General features: G+C 42.2%; 1 protein-coding gene across 1 annotated transcript in view; it reads left to right on the top strand.

Annotated features, from left to right (window-relative positions):
- Window positions 1-13439, top strand: part of celsr3 (cadherin, EGF LAG seven-pass G-type receptor 3) — a 92126-nt gene that overhangs the window by 54804 nt on the left and 23883 nt on the right. The window contains exons 15-21 of the mRNA XM_047331355.1: window positions 3185-3326; window positions 4763-4883; window positions 5636-5819; window positions 6915-7016; window positions 7169-7263; window positions 7629-7838; window positions 12940-13138. Of these exons, the coding sequence (XP_047187311.1) occupies window positions 3185-3326; window positions 4763-4883; window positions 5636-5819; window positions 6915-7016; window positions 7169-7263; window positions 7629-7838; window positions 12940-13138 (1053 nt within the window). The remainder of the gene's footprint in view (window positions 1-3184; window positions 3327-4762; window positions 4884-5635; window positions 5820-6914; window positions 7017-7168; window positions 7264-7628; window positions 7839-12939; window positions 13139-13439) is intronic.

Raw genomic sequence — 13439 nt, 5'->3', positions numbered from 1 at the left:
ACACATGATTTAGAGCTTTTTGTTCTTACAACCTCTCTCTCTCTCTCTCTCTCTCTCCCTCCCTCCCTCCCTCTTGCTCATATTGTTGTGACAAGGCCAGTGTTATTATAAGTGTCTGAAAACAGCCAAGGCCGCCGTCTCCTCTCTCTGTCAGTTGCCATGGTGAAAGTGTAAAGATGTATAGATAGGGCTGATAGAAAAGGATTTTGTGTGTGCGTCTGTGCATGTGAGTGTACGTTTGTGTTGGAGGGAGAACAACAGAGATGGAGAGGGAGAGCGGAGAATCATGAGAAGACGAACAAGAGACAGAACTATGCCACTGTTTGTGTGTGAGCGAGCCTGTAATCATACCTGCAGGTATGATTAGGTTTGTGTGTGTGTGGTTGTAAAAAAAAAAGGAAATTCGAAACGTATAATTGAATACTGCTGTGACTATCTTCACAATTTTATTCTTGTGATTCCTGAAGTATTTTTGAGAAAGACAAATAGACAGAAAGGGAGATTCATTTCTTAAAGGCTCGAACATGATTGTTGAGGGGGAAAAGCAAGGCCAGTGTGTGTGTGTGTATGTCTTTGTGTGTGGGTGTGTGTGTGTGTGTGTGTGTGTGTGTCTGTGTGTGTGGGTGTGTGTGTGTGTCTGTGTGTGTGGGTGTGTGTGTGTGTTTCTTGCACATTTCAGTATATATGTGTTTGTAGTTACACAAAGAAAATAATAAGCTGGAGAGAGAGTGTGTGGTGAGAACAGGAGTCAATGGAAAGCGTGTGTGTCTAAAGCTGCAGCCAAGGCCACAGGCTTTTGAAGCAGAGGGCTTTCCTTATTTTCTATAGACCAACACAAAAACGTAGACCTCGCACATATTTGTTAGATCCAGAGGGAGGAATTCAGTCACACTTCAATCTATAGAGACGTTCTCTATTCAACACTGTCAATTAAAAAGGTTGCCTGGAAGCAGAAGTCGCTCGCTGAAGGATAGGACGTGATTATGTGTGAGGCCGAGTTTTGTATTGGCCAGAAAGTCAAAGTGTCTGTTTATCACTTCACGATCAGTATATGATATAATATTATAATGAGTATTTTCTCTCTAAGCAGTTGCATGTCTTTTAATCACTAAGAATGATATTTGTATTAGTGTTCTATTTTGTATTTCAGGTTTTCTGTCTGTCTGTCCTTTCCATTCTTGTGAACGCGATATCTCAGGAACACCTCGACGGAATTTCTTTAAAAAAAAAATTACACAAACATTCATTTGGAGGATTAACGAATCAGATTTTGGCGGTCACAGTCACAGTGCTGTACAAATTGAATCCCCAAAATCCATCATTATGGCTGTTGTTGTGAGGAATTATCCAAATTACTGTATGCTAAGACTGCATGAATTGATAATTGTGGTTATTGATTTAGTGTCAATATCTGCATTAAGGAGTGTCTCAAAAACAAGAAAAACAAATTTGTATTTAAAGCTTACATGCGATTCAGAGACATGCATGACCCACACACTTTCACGTGTGCTTTTTCTGCATCCCAACATGAAAGTGAGGTGAACTGGATCAGTTTACCAAGCTAATGTTTTAATAGATAATGAATACAGGTCTGTTAAAGACAAAATACAACAAGTATTTACGTTTCAAATGAAAAGCAGCTCTGTGCGAAAGTCCTTTTTTATTTCTGTCGAATACACCTCAAAGTGTGTGTGAAGCACTTTTCTGTAGTCATTAGATTAAAGAGGGGGATTGTGTGCTGGCCTCTATTACCATTTGAGAGGCTGGTGTGTTTGTTGGAGTGTCGGGGGATTGCATTGAAGTGCATGACGGATTTGTTCACCATGCTGCATTGGCACACTGAAGTGTACAGAGGGAGTGTGTGTGTGTGTGTGTGTGTGTGTGTGTGTGTGTGTGTGTGTGTGCGCGCGTGTGCCTGCATGCGGTACGTCGTTGTGTTGAAGTGGCTCGATTAGCAATTGCTGAGGCAAATTTCTGTGCTATAATGAAAGAGAGGTGATTAAAGTTTTTCTCCGATGACGTCAGATCTGTTTTTCTTTTGCTCCACCTGATTTTAATTTCATTTGAATGATTCCACACCAGTTAAAGCCGGAGCCAGGAGCTTTATGTTTTTCAGGTTGTCTGTCTGTCTGTCTGTCCTTTGTCTTATCTGTGTACTCGATATCCGATTTCTTTAAAATTTGGCAAAAACAATTCATTTGGAGGATTAACTAATCAGATGTTGGTGGTCACAGTGACAGTGCTGTACAAATTTAATCCCAAAAATTCATTTTTTGTGGCTGTTATAGTGAGGAATTATCCAAAATACTATATGCTAAGACTGCATGCATTGATTATTGTCATTATTGATTTAGTGTCAATCATGTTTCAATTATTATTTTGTACGATTTGGTTTGATGATAGTGAATGAAAAAAACCAACAACCGTAGTTTTGTCAATTTGGCAGCACTAATGTTGCGTGTCGTCCATGAGCATCACAACAAGCAACGCCCCGTCGTTGCATAGATGATATCAGGTGGGAATTTCTTGCCTGTGGGATCCATGGGCAGCACCGGGATTCGTTCACCCCCTGGCGCCGCCCATAGTTGGATCCTTCCCCACTGCTCCTGAACTGCTGCCTTTAATTCGCCAGCGGTGGTGACTCATGATGTCCCGGGTCGCGGCCTGTGAGTGACAGATCCAGGGACTCGCCCTCTCTCGCGCAAGTGGCTTATTGTGCTGTGATGTCCTCACATCTGACGCGTGACTTCACCACAGCTGGGGGGCCCATAGCACATTTTCTTTAATAGATTGCAAGTTGCAGCATACTGTATTATCACCTTCCTTTTTTTGGGATGTCATCTTAACTTTAAATGGGCGCGGAGCCACACCCCCACATATTTGTGATGGTGTCAGTGTCCTGAAATGCTCTTTGACCTCCTCCCATTTACTCAAGGGGATGTGAAACTTCTTGGATTGAAACATACTGTACATTGTCAGTTAATGTAACCCAAGTGGCATTTATGTCTCTTCCAACATTTTTTGTCAAAGTAAAATAATTCTCTATAAACTTACTTTTAGGAGACGAGGCTGCATATGTGCTTCTATTTGTTGGATGGCAACTGTGGCACAAATCCGGTCCACCAACCAGAAGTACCTGAGGCGTCGCGAAATGAATTCTTTACTCTCTGATTCTCTCTCCCAGGTTACTATGGGAGGGGCTGCACTGACGCCTGCCACCTGAATCCATGTGAAAACGAGGCTCAGTGCCACAGGAAACCCAGCTCTTCCCACGGATACATTTGTGACTGTGGAGACAACCACTATGGGCAGTACTGCCAGCACAGGTACGCACGCGCACACACACACACGCACATGCACGCATGCACGCTCAACTTTTGAACTGTAGTTTACCTGCGAGATCTGTTGTAAAGCTCTTTGATGCCGCCTGCAGCCCTGCTAAGTTTGTGTGTGTGTGTCAGTAGCACATAACACACACACACACACTTACACACACACACACACACACACACTTACACACACACACACACACACTTACACACACACACACACACACACACATTCATACATCCATTGAGATGTTTTATATAGTCAGGAAAGTCAATATAACATGTATCAATAGAACAGTTTTGTTACAGTAGTTGCAGTGTTCAGAAGAATAGCATCTTAAAAAATCATCTCTGAAACTAACATGGTAAACGATGTTTGAGGAGCTGACAGTTTGAACTCCATTCATTTAGGAAAGACTCCTTCAAGACACATTTACAGCTGGTACCCCCTCATATCAGGGCCTGGCCTCCTTCTATTAGTTAAGACAAGTCTTTGAAGCCCCTCAAAGCTGTCAAAAATACCCAGCAGGGAGATACGCTTTATTTGTAGAAGAGGTTCAGCTGGGAGTTGTCATAAAAAAGTCTCTGGGGAAACAGAGTAAATCGTAATATTCTCATAAGATCATTGACATCTGAATTCTCTTTCCTAAACTCCCCATGAGGAGCAATAAGGAGATGCACACTAGCATCTGCATCAACTGTGAGAAGCCTTCATCTCCTCGGTGATCCATTAAACACCACGAGCAGACGGAGAGCACATTAAGTGAGATGTGAGCAAAGAGAAGGAACGAGCTAAGTGACAAGAACAATAAACCACAGTGATAAACTCTGAGGTGAATTTCTCAGGAGCAGAAATTCAGCAGTTTTAGAATAATGTCTTGATCCCGCACTTTTAAATGAAGAGCTTTATTAATGGATGAGGAAGAGGAGATTTTTCCTCATGAGACGTTCGTCTACTGTGTGACTGCACCAGCAAATTGAAGTGATTGATTATTTATTTCCTATGAATCCGCAGGCAATAAAGTAAAAAGCTTTTTTTATTGCATAAATGTTAATCTTCTAGTTTCTTACTATGACTCAACATTTGATAAAAGATTTGCTAAAGTACATTTTCTCTTCCCCCGTCTCTCTCCTGACCTCTTAAACTCCCTCGTCCTTCTTCTGTCTGGGTTTTTTCTTTTCAGCCTTCAACATTACTATTTCTTCTCTGTTGGACCAGTTCCTTTGCTCCCTCCGTCCTCCTGTTTCCTCACTGACTGACGCTCTCTTTTGCTCTCATCTCTGTCTTCCCAGCTCATTCCTTACTTAGTTATGAGTTAGAAATCAGAGGGAAAGATGATTCCTTTGAAGAACAAATCAAGATTTTGTTCCCCCCACCATGCTGATTCTGGCCTCATATGTTACTGATTCTACTTGTTTGTGTGCATGTGAAGGATTGACCACCAGTGTCCCAGGGGTTGGTGGGGGTCTCCGTCCTGCGGACCGTGTCACTGTGACACCAATAAAGGTTTTGACCCTGACTGTAACAAGACCAGCGGACACTGTCACTGCAAGGTGAGCAGTAAAACACACACACACACACACACACACACACACACACACACACACACACACACAAACACAAATCCAGCTTTTGAGCTATTCTAATAAGTACATCACTTTGGAAAGTATAAACACATAATTTGGCATTTACGCTTGATACAAGTGAAGAAGTTGGTGTATCAGCAAAGAGCAGATGTGATAAAGGCTGACAGAAAGAAGAGCATTGACGCATCAGAAGTGTACATGTCATTCAGGTCAAGGCTGAAAAGTCATACAGTTTGAACTGGCCTTGTCCCAAGACAAAGTGGCAGCTGTTAGTTGTCATAAGTGAAGAAGCGTCCTTCTTTTTTAAGGTGCATCTTTTGTATTGATAATAAAACAAATTGTGATAAACCCACATTTCCCATAACCATTGTTTTTCCTCCAAGTCACAGCAGATAACTTGTGAAATGGAACATAAAGCTGCTATCGGCCGACAGCGATGTCAGACATAATCTATTTTGTTTGGAAACGCAACGTTTCCTGCATCATTCTCTACTGTAGCTCAATCAGTCTTTTTCAGTCCTGTGCTGTTCCATATTTATACACTGCCGCCCGCGCCCCCTTTGTGTCATTGTATGAATCTTGCCCTAAAGCACGTGGTGATGCAATCGCTGACACCATTCTTGGCGCCCTGACATTTAAACATTTGTCCGAGTGAGTTTGATCCGCGTGGCCACTTATGCATTAACCCTGTCTGTCTGTCTGTCTGTGTGTGCGTTCAGGAGTTCCACTATCGTCCGCGGGGCTCTGACACCTGCCTGCCATGTGACTGCTACCCGGTCGGCTCCTTCTCGCGGTCATGTGACCCAGAAACCGGCCAGTGTCAGTGCAGGCCCGGTGTGATTGGTCGCCAGTGCAACACATGTGACAACCCTTTTGCTGAGGTCACAAATTCAGGCTGTGATGGTGAGAAAGACAGACATTCAAATTTTTGTTTTGTTGTTTTTTTTTAGCATTTTTGTTCCCTCAAATGTCTTCTTTAAAACCATGCTCGGTTGATCAGGGGAGGACGGCTTTTGTCAACAATCATTTTGATCAAATGTGGGGAAATGTTGTATCTCACTGTTGCGTTTCAAAATTACTCTGGTTTACCCAATAGGGGGGCTAAATGATTTATTCATTAATTTGTCCGTGGGCTCAGCATCACATCTCAGACACAGCAGATTGGATTATAAGAAGAACTTAAGAGAAATGAAGCGTCTCTCTGCTGCATGGCGCCCTTTTTTTCAGAATAATAGTAAGTTGCCTCGCAGGAGGTGCTGAGATCTCGTGTTTAAACAACAACTTTGTAATTGACTGGGGGAATGAGTCATTTGTGGAAAATGACTTGTTCCACCAGCAACTCGATTTGGATCGTTAAAAATGTGTCACCATCCTGCAGCTCCTTTGTGATTTGTTGACAAAAAGCACCAAAGACATTGACAGAAATGATCTGCTTTGGAACAATAGTTTGTGAAGCTGTGTTGTTTTCCAGCAGTTGTCAGAATTATTTGTTACCTGCTTTGTTTCTTTAGAAGAATTATCTGTAAACAAGTGGTACGTTTAAAGATGATGTATACTTTTCCAGATGCATTTAAAACCAGTATTCAAAAAGTGTAAATAATCCACAGAGACAAACAGACATGGATAAAAATAATGAGGCACCACTGAGCGTCCCCCACATTTACCCATGTCTGTGTTACCATGGGATTTCAGTTTTCTACTTTCTGTCTTTCAAAACGGCCATGTATATAAAACTAGCCAAGCCAGAAATAACAAAGAAAATGTAATTATATTAATTTCCTATCTAACATCGTTCAATTCATTCTGTCTCTTCTGTGCAGCCGTGTCACTTTCTGGTTTCCCTGCTTGTAATTACCTCCTTTAAGCTGCTATGTTATTCTCGCACACTCATTTTTGCTTATTATTTCCACATTATTAGTAACTTTGTTGTTGTTTTTTTCAATGGAAAGTTTATCTAATTGATAAGGAAGATTTGAAATTATGTTTTTCTATCTACAGTCATTTATGATGGTTGTCCCAAGACCATCACCCAGGGGATCTGGTGGCCTCGGACCAAGTTCAACCTGCCTGCTGCAGTGCCCTGCCCCAAAGGCTCTGTTGGTCTGTACATTCATTCAAAACACAATGACTATATATAACACACAAGTATAAATAAACTCACAGTCAACTTCGTGCTAGTTTGAACTTTACTTAATGGCCTTGTGAAAAGACTGCATGATTTTTATATATGTTCATGTTTCCTCTCCGTGCAGGTGCTGCCATCAGACATTGTGATGCGGAGAGAGGATGGATGGAGCCAGATCTTTACAACTGCACCTCTCCTCCATTTGTGGAGCTCAATGCTGCTGTATGTAGAGTAATGCCACCGATATCTCTAAACATGTCCTCATGGCTTCCCACAACTTGTACCTGACCTGAAAATTGTTAAATTCTGGCTAATCTATGAATTACCTGTCAATTTTCTTTAAAATGTAATTAACCTGTTTGCTGAGAAGTGCTTTCTGTTGCTTGTGTCTACGACCATTCCCAGTATTTAACTGTTAAGAAGGTCATAATATCAGTGTTGCGGTGGGATGCAGACATGAAATATACAGATATTTTGTAGGCTTAAGCAACTGTGAATGAACTAGAGATTAAAAAAAATCCCTGTAGACATGCACCAGCATTGCTGTCATTTAATTCCACAAATTGCATTTATCTTCATACATTTAGCTTGATTCCCTGGAGCGTAATGAGACGGAGCTAAACACCATCATGGAGAAGAAGCTTGCCCACCAGCTCCGCGATGTCACAGAGGCGACCGCCCGACTCTACGGCAATGACTTGCAGATCGCGGAGCGATTGCTGTCCCGCCTCCTGACCTTCGAGACCCAACAGAGCGGCTTCGGACTCACCGCTACACAGGACGCACACTTCAATGAGGTAAAAAGAAGAAACACAATTTTCCTTTTCACTCCCTTGTTAACACTGTGTGAAAAACACACGCACACTGTGTTTTTCCTCTGATACGTGTCAGTAAGGGTGAGAGCTGTGTATAGTGGGGGCAGGTGTACAGCTGAAGCCTTCAGAGTTTTCTTGCATTGGCACAAGTTGGAAAATTCAGGCACACGTTTGCCATTAACAAGGACTCTGCATTGGCTCTTATTATTCACCTGGCGCTCTAATCCAACAGACTTCAGTTCAGACTCCAACAGTGTTCTCACTGCAAAACACAAAGCACAAATTGCATCCAATGTAGGTGAATATTTTTACATTTGTTCTTGTATTGATCTCTGGATGGTTAAAAGTGTTTCCACATATCACGGTGAATGGAGAGGTAATAGAAGGGATGTTCAAAATACAGCACACGTGCGAGTTGTCAAAAGGCTGTTGGAAAGACAGGCCAGACCGTGTGAAGAGTGAGAGCCAGTTTGTGCTGTCGATCTCAATGTGTGAGAATCTAAACAGGTTATGAAGCTCGTCGCTGCGACTGTGCCAGCTCTGTTTTGATTGGCATCTTCAACCAATGCAAGTATAACGAACAAGGCTGATCAACATTTTGGAATGGTAGATTAAATTAGATTTAAGTTTGCATCTACAGATCTTCACAGAATTTACTAGAAGAGAAAATAGTTGGTGTTATTTAGAGCAGTAGATGTGACTGATATACTTTTATTATTATGATGTTTACACCCAGCGACTAGAGAGCACAAGAAGATGTCTTTTCTCTGAAACGGGAGGTAATGTTGCCATGGCGATCGAGGGACAGGAGATCGTGAAATATTGCAACATGTCACCTCCACATATTAACTGACAGTCTCATTTTACCTGATACAACTGCTTCAGCTGCGGATGCAGCAGCTGACACGGGATCATTTTAGCATGTTGGCATTTTGACGAAGACAACTCCATATCATTTGCTACAAATTTTTATCATATACATCATCGTTTGGCTGACAGGAAATGAGCTGTCTATATATCACAGGGAAGTGGCTGAAGCTTCAAACTAAAAACCGTCCTACCTTTTTTAAGCAAATGTTTCATTCCACTGGCTTGTGTATCAGTAATTGACAGATTTCTTTTTCCTGTGGACACAGTGGTATGAATTTGATTCCACACATTTTGATGACACTGTTTATATTTTCATTAAAGAGAATTTGAATATTGAGGTGAAGTTTGATGAGCCTTACTGTTTCTACTACTGCTACAAATATCATTCAAATACATTTTGCTAAACAGCATTGTATTGTTTATTGTAACAGGAACAGTAGTAGCACTAGAGGTAGTCGCAGCAGTGGTATATTTGTCTAATTGTAAAAAGAAAAGGAGTTTTTAAATCACATTTTTCTCTGTCTACATTTCACACAGGGAAGCTTTTTATAATGCATGCTAATATAACTGTAGCAGGAGTAGCCACACCCTGCAGTGCTGAACCAGATTCAGTCATTGATAATGTTGTCATCATTATACAGCTAAGGAAGAGTTGCTATAGAAACTGAGTGGCTCTGGTAGTAACCTCTGATAGCTGCCTTTGTCTAAACTGATCTTTGATTGAAAGAGTTTTAGACATTTAATTTCATTAATTCCTGCTCACTTTATCTTCTGAGGCAGAAGAGGAGAATGCTTACTCTTAGTTGAACAGTAAAATGCCAATTCACCCACATTTAAGGGATTTATTACACACTTGTCACAGTTGAATGATTTCAGGACCCAAATGCAGACACGGCTCAAAGGCCGGTTGGTGCAGTGGAGCCACTTTGTAAAGAACGAGAAGTGTGTCGCAGGCAGATGGGTGGATTACAGACCCGTGAATAGATAAACAGGTCGTTAAAAATGAGCTGGAACAAACGTGAGAGATGAATCACAGCAACAAAAGCAGATTCAGCAGGAAGACACTCAGGAACTACCACAGGAAAATCACCAGGAGCGTACACTCACAAACGGAAGTTCAAATACATGTAAAGCATCAGAGGGACGATGTTTTTTATGTTGCAATAATATAATTCTATATGACATCATCATGACATTATTTATACCATATGACAGCAAATGATCACAATGCTTGTTGCCCATGCTGAATTTCCAGATACACAGATCACCTTGTTGAGGTAACTGACTTAAAGCAAAAGGATGTCATTAGCCTGAAGTCACTCAATTCAGAACTCAAAAGCATTCCAGTTGGAGCCTCATGCCAAGTGCATTCCATTACTCCATGTCATCGATACATGTGTTGCTATAGCAACACAGTAGTAGCATTAATGGCATGCTGTAATGAGTGAGATGAATATATTTTCATAAGACTGACATTTCACTTAATGACTTTATTATACGAGGATTTCACAGCAGCAGCTACAGTACATGTCGTCACAACTGTGCAGCAATGATTCTTTTTCATTGCCGTCTTGTCATCTCAACTCGCCTGACCTGTGACCTTCACCTTGGACTCCGAATCAGTCCTGCTGCCCACATCTCATCATCTTGAATTAATGGTAAAGCTCTGTTTTGATCTGTCGGCAGCAGTGAAGTGGCTCTCCAACAATAAATAATATATCATATATCTGATAATACCTGACACCTCACTTTAAACAGCAGCTATCTGTCCAGACGTACCGGCAATGTAGAATGCAGTTACTATAGTAACCCAGCGGCGGTGATGGAGCCTTGTGGCTGCAGTAGAAATAAAGTAAAGCAGGGAAATCAGGGAGGGAAGTGGAGCTTTCACATGAGGAATGTAGTGATAAATGGAGGAAGCTGCAAAACCTTTCACGTTCCAGCTGTGATCAAATCAACCTGGATACCTACATTATAACAACACAACAGGCACTGGGGTGCATGTTTGTGCAGAAAATGTTTTATCATAGTCGTGACCTTTTATCTGTGTCAGGCGGAGACGCTCCATTATATTCACCCAACATCTGCCACAGTGTCTCATCTTACTGTTCATATTACATGGTCAGCGTACAGAAACAGATAACAATTGTTAAACTTGACTCAAAAACTCTATACAGTATGACATTTTTAAGAACAATCAAATTTTCTAAACAAATAGTTATATACAGTACAAATAATATGAATCTAACGTGTGCTTCTGTTGCATTGATGCCACGTCATCTGTTCTGTCCTGTGCACTTGTCTCCTGCCTTTCTTCGCTCACATTTTCCATCTCATCACAACTTTCCACCTCGCTGTCTCTTCCTTGCATCTCTGAGCTGAACATAAGCTTCTGTCCAGGGCGACTTCTCTCCCTTATTGTCTCTCTTATTCTCCTCGGCACTTACTTATCCATGTCTCTTGCTTTCTCCTCCACAGTTCACTACATTCTTCTTATTCCGCTCTGTGTGATATTTTCCTTGTTTTTTCTGAAGGTTTTCTCATGAATTTCTTCTCCCCAGAGCGTTGTGTGAGACTGCAGTGCTTTATTGGTTCTGGTGCAGTCTTGACCGCAAAGAATTACATTGAACACTTCCTCTCTAAACCTCGCTGCCCCCCTTCTCTCTCTATCGATCTTTAATATTACTCTTTGTTCAGAACATTTTGCAACGACGTGCAGTCGATAACAGGGTTCCATGCAGAATCATAAATACTCCAAGAGGACATGGAAAGGGAGGCACTGTGCATAAATGGCCACATGACAGTGACTTCTTTGAAAGTTATTTTTCTTACATCTCCTCACAATGTTTTACCATGTTCCTGGGGTCCTGGTCAGACAAACCAGACTGACTGTCTTCACAGTGGGGACTTCACATGAGGCACAATCTGTCTTTCCCTGCCCCTCCCTCTACAAAGCCACGCCGTCACGGTGTCGCTTTCACTTGTAAGCATCCTCCTCTCCATTGAATATAATGAATTTCTGCACACAAAAGACACCACATCTGAAGGCGCCCTTAGGGTTCACCGTCTGCACTAGGAATATTTTACCAGCCTGCAGTCGCTCTGTAGCGATGCCCGACCCGGGGCTCTGTATCAAATTTCTTCTTCCCTTTCCTCCCCACTTCAATGCCCTGATGCACTCTGCCTCCGTTGACATGGTGCATAGATCTGATGCTTGCTGATGTGTGAAAATCCCGAGCCCTGAGCAACAGTCAAAACTATATCACCTTATTCTCCCAATCTTCTTGTCATTCCCTCCTCCCAACTCTGACTCCCCCTCTGCCGCCGTTTCTCTTCTGTCTCTTGTTTGTCCTCCGTGAATTGTCTGTGCCTCTGTCTATATTTTGAGATGGTTTCTATTCCTAATCCACAATATTCAAGACAAATTAACAAACCAATATCAATCATAGTGCTTAAAGGGACACAGGGTGCAAATACAACTAAGGAAAGGTAATATAACGTAATTAAACAGATGGGATTGTAGACAACATCTTATTATACAGCTGCATAAGCAGGGCTTTAAAACAGGAGTGATAGGTTGAAGGTGATACTGAGTGTGTGCTATACATCTAAAGTAGATTTTTCTACTATTGTAAATTCTGAGATTAAATTTCAATGTAAAGAAAGAGGATCACGCTGAAGCACTTCAGTCTGATTGTGGACACATTGAGGTGTAATATTAATGTAATATTGACTATGGGGAAATGCTTACAAAGCACACACCAATAGATTAGTAACTTGGTACTCACGCCCATTAAGGCTGTTGCTGCCTCTCTGTCAGTATACTGCCACTCACCCAGTGTTCACCATCAGGAATGTTTGAAGGATTCTGCATAATTTCAAAACTTGACATTTTCAGTCATATCTTCACAAATACATAACATTTAAAAAGAAATATGCAGGTCGGATGAAGATGGGAAAGGAGGTTTTGGGGTCACACAGCATACGTGGGTGGGGGGGTTGCTAAGCCTTAGCAGAGTAGTGTCCTTGTTACTATTTTTTGATCGTATGTCTTTTCTCTTCTCTTGTCTCGAGTACACAGTCAATCACGTGTTCACTGACTCCGTGGGGCCAATCAACCGAAGCAGCTTCTCTACCAGCTCTGCTTCCTCCTGGTGTTCATTCCCCCCTCCTTCCTTCTTTCAATAATGGTTCCTCTCTCCCTTGTCCCCAGAACATCCTGCGAGGCTGCAGCGTGCTGTTGGGCCCTGCCACCTCCGGCCTGTGGCGGGCTCTCGCTCAGAGTCAGAACCACATTCCAGGTGGCGGTCCGGCCGAGCTGACGGAGCTGCTGGAGCAGTACACCCAGACTCTGGCTCAGAACATGAAGCTCACGTATCTCAACCCTGTGGCGCTGGTCACTCCCAACATAGGTGAGTTCAAAATGGCCGCACACAGTCGCAGACACTCACACGCAATAGCAAATCACTGTAGATCCAATAAAAGGGAGTAAGACACAAATTAAATCTTAATCATAACAGGCGATTTGCAGCGGTTTTCCTCATAATGCTGTTAATCTCTGCTGTGAAATCAGCCAGAATGACTCAGTGTAAAGCGAGAGATGAACAGTGCTAATGCAAATGATTATGGTGAAGCCAGCGCTGGCAGCTGCACGGAGGGATGAATTTCACACTCCCACTCACACTGAGGAGCTGACGCTTCCAGCACACACAC

The sequence above is a fragment of the Scophthalmus maximus genome, chromosome 3, assembly GCF_022379125.1.
Source record: "Scophthalmus maximus strain ysfricsl-2021 chromosome 3, ASM2237912v1, whole genome shotgun sequence".
Taxonomy (NCBI): Eukaryota; Metazoa; Chordata; class Actinopteri; order Pleuronectiformes; family Scophthalmidae; genus Scophthalmus; species Scophthalmus maximus.
This window is presented reverse-complemented; position numbering and strand designations above follow the sequence as displayed.